At 41.9% G+C, this 9,865-nt stretch overlaps 1 protein-coding gene across 1 annotated transcript; it reads right to left on the bottom strand.

Moving 5' to 3' along the window:
• Positions 1 to 283: 283 nt before the first annotated feature.
• Positions 284 to 4,513, bottom strand: LOC109903978 (protein L-Myc-1b). Its single transcript, XM_020501022.2, has 3 exons — positions 4,194 to 4,513; positions 2,252 to 2,893; positions 284 to 1,785 (listed from the first exon to the last, which is right to left on the bottom strand). Exons 2-3 carry the CDS (start codon positions 2,850 to 2,852, stop codon positions 1,217 to 1,219), a joined length of 1,170 nt encoding a protein of 389 aa, XP_020356611.1. The 5' UTR covers positions 2,853 to 2,893; positions 4,194 to 4,513; the 3' UTR covers positions 284 to 1,216.
• Positions 4,514 to 9,865: the final 5,352 nt, after the last annotated feature.

Raw genomic sequence — 9,865 nt, 5'->3', positions numbered from 1 at the left:
AGAGTAGCAGCTCACACACAGACCCTCTCTCCATACCCCAGGGAATGTTCTAAAGATACCGTGTGTGTGTGTAACCTAGTTGAGAGCACATCAGTTGCCCTGCATGCAGCAGCAACTGCAGAGGGGAGGATCCTCCGAGGTATCACACATTTCAAGGACACATCAATGACACACTCCCTCTAAATCTAGACCAAGCGACGGCATGCTTCAATCTGGCAAGATCATGACAGTTAAGCATGGGACAAACTAAAACAAATACTACCTTCAGAGTCCATACAACAAGCCTTTTGTAAAATCTTTATGAATTCATGTTTTAAGACAGTGTGTCATGCAGTCTCTTTAAAAATCAGTCCAGTCTTGTTTAAAAAGTCATTTTAGCTAGGAAATAACATGCTAGTGAATTTAAGCAGTGTAACTATGCTGTTGAAATAGAATCTGAAAGAACCAAGAAAAGAAGAAAAAAATAAGATAATCACAATTCTTGGAATCTGGTATCAACAGTTTATGCATCTGGTCATGTGTACACAAATCAAATTCAACCAAAGAGGAACAAGCAGTAAAAATAGCATCGCAAAGTGACGTGTAATTATAAAGTATAGCAGTTCTATTTTGTTAAAATGACAAAAGTAGAAGCTCTAAAGCTGGTTTTAGAGAATAGCAATATTCATGTCTCCTTAACAGAGCAATATGCTATTATTTACAGAACAATTTGTACATCAAAATAAATCACAGTCATGAAAACAAACAGATTAGTCCCTCCCAGTGTACACATTACAGCATTTCATCAATAAACTTCAATCCAAGTGTGCATGGACTATTCATCACAGAAATAAACAGACAATGCTATCAAGGAACTTAACTGGCAAACAAGAAGAGACATGACATTTGGAAGTAAGTTTCATTCTGGTTTAATTACAGCATCATCTACCAATATCACCAGGAATCAACACAACATGTTTCTGTCTCATCTAGTCCACTACCACCTTGTCATCACTCAATGTGCAAAGAGAGACAACATAAATAAAAACAAAGGTCCTTAGCACCAGCCTCTCCCACCATGGGTTTACAGACTAAGAGATCCACCTAGTTTTAAAAGAAGTCCATAGCAACAATGTTCAGTTTAAAAAAAAAAGTTTGCTTATAGAGAATAGTCATTGGCTTCTGAGAATGAGGCAGTTTATTTGTTAAGAGTCTGTTACATAGATAGTTTCTATCCTCACGAGCGTTTAAGGTCGGCTAGCCTCCGGAGGAGTTTCTGCTGGCGGGCTTTGAGACGTTTCCTCTCCTGAGCTTGGTGCTTCTCTCTGCTGTGCAGCTGGAGAAGGTACTCTGTGGCCTGGGTCAGGATGGCCACCTTAGGGGCCTTGGCCGACTCCACCAGGCCCGGGATCACATCCCGCAGTGCCAAGAAGCGAGAGCGAAGGTCGTTCCGCCTCTTCCGCTCCAGGAAGTTGTGGTTCTTCCGGCGGTCAGTGTCCTCGGCGTCAGAGCTCTGGGGGCTGTCTGCAGAGGAAGCTGTGGGGGAGATGGTGGTGGGGGAGTCTGGCTGCCGGTGGAGGCTGGAGTCTGGACAGGACTGTTTACTCTGTGGTTCCTCATCATCCTCAGGGTCGCTATCAGGGGAAGGGGCTGCGTAGTTGTGCTGCTGCCGGTGTACAGACATGTGGAAACGCTTTGGGCAGGGGTCAGCTCGGACAGTAATGGACACAGGCTTACGGCTGCCCACCAGTCGGGCTCGGCTCTGCTTGCTCTCCACAGTCACCACGTCAATCACCTCATCGTCGTCTGTTACATCAAAAGAAACAACCACACATCATTGCACAGAGGAATTTAAGCAATAGGAAATAGTTTCATAAACGGTCTGAAAAATCTACCGATGTACCCCATCTCCCACCCATACAACATTTCAATTATCATGCAATTCCAGGACAGAAACCCCCCAAATCTGTGTGCAAAGCATTTGTGTGTATGTGTGTGGGGTGTGGTTAAAACTAGGCCTGCACCTGGGACCAAAGCATTTGCAGCAACCGTTTACAAATATTGACTGTGGAAAAGTGACATTCCTTTGAGAGTGAGAAAGAGGTAATGGTTTGTGCTCGAGATACAGGCTTAAGTACAGCTGAATACGTTGACTCAGCAAAATTCTACATCCAGCCTAGTGTGAGAGTTTCCCTGGCTGCCTCCACTTGACGCATTGAGTGGGCAACATCTAGCAGAGGTGAATTGGTTTACTGCATGGTCAGTTTCTTACCAGAGGAATCGGAGCGAGACTCACAGCCCGATGACACCGGTTTCCTACAGCTGATGGTTGGGAAGGTGAGCACAGCCGCTGGGTCAACGCATTCTGTTGCCATAGTGCTGGGCAGTGGAGAGTCAGGTGGGGTCAGCGGGGTGCACTGCGCTTTGCTGGCACTCATAGTCACATGGTTCTGGGGTGCTGGTGGGGAGAGACGAGCCTGGGCTGCAGCTGACATGCGCTCACTGACTTTCTCCAAGTGCTGACTGGCCGAGAAACTACTCCACATGCAGTCCTGGATAATAATGGAACTCATGTTCCCAAAAAGCTCCTCGGTGTCAGGTCCCTCGTACTCCTCGTCCTGGCCCAAGACCTTGGACAGCCAGCCAAACTTGTCTCCAGGGGTAAAGTACAAGGTACCACTGCTGATTGTCCTGTTAGGAGACATGGGAGGGGTGGGCAATAGTGCAAACTTTTTCCATATGTCCTCACTTGGTGCGGTTGACTTGTAGAAATCCTCCTCTTTGTCAAGGTCATCTAAGAAATAGTGCTGATAGCAGTCGTACTCCATCTCCCAGCTGTCACAATGCGATGCTCTTGAGTTTATTCCAAGCATTGATAATCACCGACTGATCTTTGAGAAAATCTTTACACGACCTGAAGAAACAATTCAGAAGTAGTACATTAGTCCTATTCTTTAGAAAAGTAGTTTAACCCACATCTTAATCTAGATCATCTTTGGATTCACGAGAATCTTTACACAAGGATCATCAATTTCCCTTCCAAGACTGCCTTTAAACATGGCTCTGCAATCATCAATAGGTGCTTAAACATTGCAACAGTGCATTCTAATCCATAGGCATGCAATATTCATAACCGGTCGATTTCTCCACGTCAAATAATTTATTTTATGTTTTTATGTTTTTAATCATTAAATGACCTGGGATTCAATTATGACGTATGACGGATAGGTGAAAAATCTACCGATGTGCCCTTGAGCAAGGCACTTTGCCCTAATTGCTACTGTACGTAGCTCTGGATAAGAGTATCTGCTAAATGACTATAAAATGACTATAATGCAAAATTAACTGTCTAGTGTTTACAGATTCCTATGAAAGATGACCTATAATTATGTTAAAAGCAGCTGTTTTGGGTTGTAATGGTGTGGGCGTTTACCAACAACAGAATGGTGTGGGCGTATACAGGTCATAAAATATTCATACTAGTCCTCCTCAATAAGGAAATAGCAAGCATGTTTGAAATGGTCTTTGTGTGGGGTTTTTTCTTCCAATTTATGCTTTGGCCACGAGTATAGAATGGTGAACACTATTTGGATATGTGTTAATAGAATACGAACTGAGATTCACTGAACAGTTACTTTAAAACTGAAAAATGGTGACATGGAGGGGGGTGTTATTGTACCTTATGGTAGGCGCAATAAATAATGCCAAACGCTGGGACCCCATCTCCTGTTCTCCCTCACGAATTCACCCATGTTCTAATCTTAGCCTGATGCCGTCTACAAATGGGACTACATTAATAATTTATTTCATCTTGTGGGTGCTTTGCAATGAGACTGTCCAGGCATGGCAAGGTTATTAGCTACGTAGTTTTATGCACCGGTGTAACCTACGACAATGCAAGCAATTGAGAAAAAATATATATATAATTTTGCTAAATTCCTTACAGGTAATTGCATAATTGGCCATTGCGCATAGACGTCAAATGTTCTGTAGATGCGCTGCCGGGTGACACATTAATTGCTGAAAGCGCCATCTCCGGCAGCCGTGCATTAAGACAAGACAAAGTAGCCTAGGCTACTTCACTAAAGTTGGCTATATTCGTATTGTGTGGATGTTAAAAGGGAATGGGTAGCAGCCACTTATTCTTAGAGAAATAAAGTTCAATTTTCTGTTCATTGGGCTAGGTAGCTAGATTAGTTATCGAAAACACTCACCGGTTTATTTAGGATCCCAATCCACAATTTCCGGCATGGGAGTCGACTTCGTATCAGTTGGTACGCTAGCTAGTAGTTGGAACTCCTCATCAGAGAAAATAAGTAAAACCGTAAAAGAGGTGACCCCCAACGAAATGTATGAAAACAAAGTTGAAGTTCGGTATTTCTTTCAGCGGGGTAGTGTAGAGAAAGTGGTGCAATTGATTCCGCCTACAGTCTGGTAAATAGAAGCCACACAGAGCGTTTTTTTTGCGCCAGTGTGAAGATGATAAAGTAGGGAGTAAATATCTGCAGCGCCTTATCCGAGTAAACCCCGAGGTTCATTAGCATACACGGGCACGCCCAGTTAAAGCTACATGCGAAGCCACTACAATTGATAGGTCTTTTAGAGATGCAAATGCGTATGAATTGCATTTTCTGTGGTTTTGAGTATATGTAACCTCTATTGACGTACCCATAGAACAATGACAGAGTGGATGAGAAGATGCCTGCTTTTCGATCATGTAAATTATATTTAGGCTATACTGTACTGCAATGGTCATTAACTTGCTTTTGAAAAACATAAACCTTTTCTTTGCATCCATAATTTAAGCTTTTGAGTCATTGATGTGTTCTAAATCATATTGCAGAACAGCTTGGTTCAGTCCCAGATGGAGAGTTGAGTGAAGGGTGGCCTGTGTCTTTGCAGGGCAGATGTCCCTGTGTGCCTCTTGCTTTAGTGATGCATATAATCTCTATGATCAATAACCAATATTGGTTATCCAGAAGTGAGGATGGGCATGTGCTAACCCTGATGCAAAACGTTGGTTACTTGGTCCTGCCCTCCACATCCCATCTGCCAGTGTGACCCCAACCATCTACACCCTGCAGAGGCACAGAGAGGTTTCTGGTATAGTATAGAAGTGAAAACCCCACAGTCACTGGAAGTCTTGACTTGAATTATTGATTTAATCTGATGAACAAACTGGTTGAATTTTAAAAATCGTTTTCTTTAAAAAAGCATAACCTATCAATATATAGTATGCCAGACAAAGGGGGTGTTCTGTTGATTGCCCCAAAATGGGTAGAAAAGTGATAAGCAAGATTTTAATGTTGTGTTGATCACTCATTTTGCATTCTAAAAGACAAGTACCAGAGAACATCGGGCAGATCCATCACTTCGCTGAATAGTTATGCAGTATGTGCAAGGACAATCCCTCTATTTGCAAAACATTCACACCGTGGAGAATGTAAATGGGGGGGCGAATTGCAAATTAGTGCAGCTGACATGTCATCTCTTTGTGACTTGAGACTGTTAAAAAGTGGGTCCTTGAGACTAGAGAATGCACAGGAGTTTAGGAATACAAAAGAACCAAACAGAACACAACTAAAAACAAAAGAAAGATACAACGAATGTTTAGAGTGGGGAGCTGAATTGTCTTTGAGTGTAATTAAAGTCAGTTTTCCTCTTTTCACCTTGAATTACTTGTTTTCTGTGTCGAAAGACTCGGCTCGTTTTATTGACACTGGTGTTGGCTCCACCAAGTCCTCACGCATTGGGCAAGTGAGACATATTGTTATGCTTTCATTGTTGATCTCTGGTAATGTGCGACCAACCCCTGGGCGGGTAGATACCAAGCAATCTCTTCCGACTTTCTATGATTTTAAAAACAGAGCAGGTTTTGGCCTCTTGCATGTTAATGTCAGAAGTCTATTTCCAAAAATAAACATGATTAGAATATGGGCCAAAACGACAAATGGAGACGTAATAGTTTTATCAGAAACTTGGCTAAAGAAATCTTTGTCGAATAACTGTATTTCTATTGATGGGGTTTTAGAACGGATCGGATGAGTAAAGGAGGAGGGGTTGCAATTTATGTGAAATCCGAGTGTAACACCTCTGAAATTCCCTCGATTACCAAAGCCAATTTTTTTTAAATTGCTTTCGGTTAAAGTGAACGTACATAAGGACTCCCACATCACTGTAGTCAGCTGCTACAGGCCGCCCTCGGCTTCCGGAGACGCGCGTAACTCTCTTTATGATGTCCTGCACAAGCTACATGACTCCGAATTCATTATTTTAGGAGATTTTAACTGGGACATGCTTATATCTGTATTGGACTCTTTTAAAGAACTGTATGACTCTCTGAATCTCGCTCTATTAATTAATGCGCCTACAAGACCGAATCCCAGAGCACCTAACAAATAAACTCTATTGGACATTATTCTAATGAATACCCCTCACATATACACATCAACTGGGATATTCTGTAATGATGTCAGTGATCACTGTGCTTGTGTTTGAAACACATGACCAAAGCCAAACCCCCATAATATTGACAGAGTAAGTCTGATTCCCGATGTTGACACTGCCTGGGACTATTTTTATATGAAATTTGTGCCGATTTGTGATAAGCATGCCCCCGTGAAGAAATTTAGAATCAGTGGAAGGGACAATCCCTGGTTTCCAGATAACTTGGCAGAATTAATTAGAAAGAGCAATATCTCTTGGGCTCAAGCTAGACATACAAATGCTCCTGTTGACTGGGCCTCCTTCAGAGCCCTAAGAAACAAATGCACAGGATTGATCAGGACGTCCAAATCAGATTACTATTTAACTGTAGTCACAGAGAACCGTAGCAACCCTACCAAGTTCTGGAAGCTAATCCAATCAGTGTCAGGTTCTAATGTATGCTCTGGCCTTCCTGACCATTTAATGATGGATTCTAATGAAGTGAAGGATAAAGCAGATATTGTAGGGGTTTTTAACAAGCACTTCATATCTGCTGGTTCAGTTTTTGATAATGGTGGGGCCCAGGCCTCTAATGTAAGCTCTGTTACAGTCAACTATGATATAGGCCCTTATGTGAACCATTTTAACTTTGAGCCTGTTTCTTATGCTGAGGTCTATAAAGCACTAAAGGCTATAGACACTAAAAAGTCTGCAGGTCCAGACAACCTGGACCCTTACCTCTTAAATATAGCAGCTGGTATTATTACTGAACCTGTGGTTCACAATTTTCAACTTGAGTCTCTTGACCAATTCCATACCCAGCTATTGGAAATCAGCTTATTTCCCCCTTCCAACTGCTGAAGGGTGGAGATCCCGCAGATGGTAATAACTATCGTCCAAACTCCAAACTCCCTATGCTGGCCAAAGTCTATGAATCCCTATTGAACTCACAGTTAAAAAAACTTCTTAATTGAAAAGAACATACTGAGCGGGGTTCAGTCTGGCTTTAGATCGGGGCACAGCACCACAGCTGCAGCCACTGCAGTGGCAAACAACATCATTAATGCACTTGATAAAAAGCAACATTGTGCTGCTCTGTTTATGGATTTATCAAAGGCCTTTGATTTAGCTAACTATGAATTGTTGCTAGCTAGACTCAGAAACATTGGTCTCAGTGAAGGGGCTGTAAATTGGTTTAGGAACTATCTTTCTGATGGAACACAATATATATAGTATATACTGACAATCACAAGTATAGCTTTCTTGAGGTTAATGGAGGTGTGCCCCAGGGTTCCATTTTAGCTCCTGTGTTGTTCTCAATTTTTATGAATGATTTGGGAAATGGGATGCAACCAGCAAAGTTACATCTATATGCAGATGATACAGTCATATATTCATGTGCTCCTCTGGTTCAGGCTGTTGAAGAGCTCGAAACTGCTTTTCAGTCACTGCAGGCCTCCCTTTATGGTCTCAAACTGGTCTTGAATGTACAAAAAACTAAATTCATTACCTTTACCAGAGCTAGAACTCTGCCAGAGAACGTTAGCATTGTCACATCTGGTGGCTTATCTATTGAAAAAGTGTCATCCTACAAATACCTAGGTATTTGGTTGGATGACAAGTTGTCCTTTAAAGTTCATGTGGATAATCTTGTGACAAAGCTTGAAATTGAAATGGGGTTTTATTTTCACAATAAGGTTTGCTTACAGCTAGAAAGAAGCTTGTTCAGGCCACTTTTCTCTCTGTAATTGATTATGGTGACTTGTTGTATATGCATGCAACCTCCACCATCTTACAGAGACTGGACTCTGTTTATCATGCATTTATTTATTTACCTTTATTTAACTAGGCAAGTCAGTTAAGAACAAATTATTATTTTCAATGACGGCCTAGGAACAGTGGGTTAACTGCCTGTTCAGGGGCAGAACGACAGATTTGTACCTTGTCAGCTCGGGGATTTGAACTTGCAACCTTCCGGTACTAGTCAAAACACTCTAACCACTAGGTTACCCTGCCGCCCTGATGCATCCTTGCACATTATTACAAATGCCAAGTTCCTCACCCACCATTGCGCATTGTACCAAATGGTAGGTTGGACCTCACTTTATACGCGCAGAAAGATACATGTGTATGTGTTCATCTAGCAAGCCCTTTTGGGTAAACTCCCTCTTTACCTCTGTAGTCTGGTCTCCTTCACAACCAGCAGTTACCATACCAGGTCTGATACGTGGTTGCTACTTAAAGTCCCTAGGACATTCACAGTATTTGGCAAGACTGCCTTCTCTTCTTGTGCACCAGACGCATGGAATAATCTACAATCCATGCTTCATCTAGATATGTTAGTGCCACTGAATGATTTTAAAATATTGATGGGAGACTCTGTTACAGATGAGTTTAAATGCTTTTTTAAGTCTGGATCATGTTGTTGTATTGTATTGTTGTGTGTTTTAATTATGTAATGTATTGATTGTTGCTGCCTTCTTGGCCAGGTCTCCCTTGAAAAAGAGACTCTGGGTCTCAATGGGCTTTTCCTGGTTATTTATTTTACTAGGCAAGTCAGTTAAGAACAAATTCTTATTTTCAATGACGGCCTAGGAACAGTGGGTTAACTGCCTGTTCAGGGGCAGAACGACTGATTTGTACCTTGTCAGCTTGGGGGTTTGAACTTGCAACCTTCCGGTTACTAGTCCAACTCTCTAACCACTAGGCTACCCTGCCGCCCCAATAAATTAAGGTTAAATAAAGGTTAAATAAAAAATTTAATCTGTTTGGATTTCAGATTGAAATGCTCCTTACCACAGCAAAGAGATGATGGAAAGACGCAATACGTTGCCTCAAGATAACACTTCCGCCATGAATAATTAGGGGTTTTCTCATTTAGAAGTGAATGTTTAACATCTTCTGAAACATAATAATTTGTTGAAGGGATTATAAAGCCTTTTAAATCTTCTGGTAAAATAAGATGCAATGGCAGATGACTACTCTGTGAGCTTCTGTGACTTTGGTAGTAACAGACTGGCCTGGTTCATCTAGCTACAATGGCTCAATTAAAACACAACATTGATGAAGTAGAAAGACAAACCAATTTAATTCCAAACTGTGAGGACGCCAGTCTGGTCTGCAGTGCAGTCAATGAAGGGGAAATAAATGGTGAGTCGGACTCTAGCCTATCACAGAGTTTGAGGTAAAGGTCGCCAACGTCTGCTGAGGAGAGAAGACAAGGTCACCATCATAGAACACTGTCCCCTTCACTCCTCTACTCCTCCACCCCTACTCATCATATTGATCAGAGCGGAGCTTGGCGTACTCCATCTTCTCCCTAATTTGATTTGATTTGAATAATTATATATCATTGTATTTTTGTCCGTATAGGACAAAGTAATGACATTGATTAGTGATGGACATCTGTTGTAACAGACAAGCCTTAGGTCAAACACACTTCTACCATGTGGTGTCACCA

This window comes from Oncorhynchus kisutch, linkage group LG14 (assembly GCF_002021735.2).
Source record: "Oncorhynchus kisutch isolate 150728-3 linkage group LG14, Okis_V2, whole genome shotgun sequence".
Taxonomy (NCBI): Eukaryota; Metazoa; Chordata; class Actinopteri; order Salmoniformes; family Salmonidae; genus Oncorhynchus; species Oncorhynchus kisutch.
This window is presented reverse-complemented; position numbering and strand designations above follow the sequence as displayed.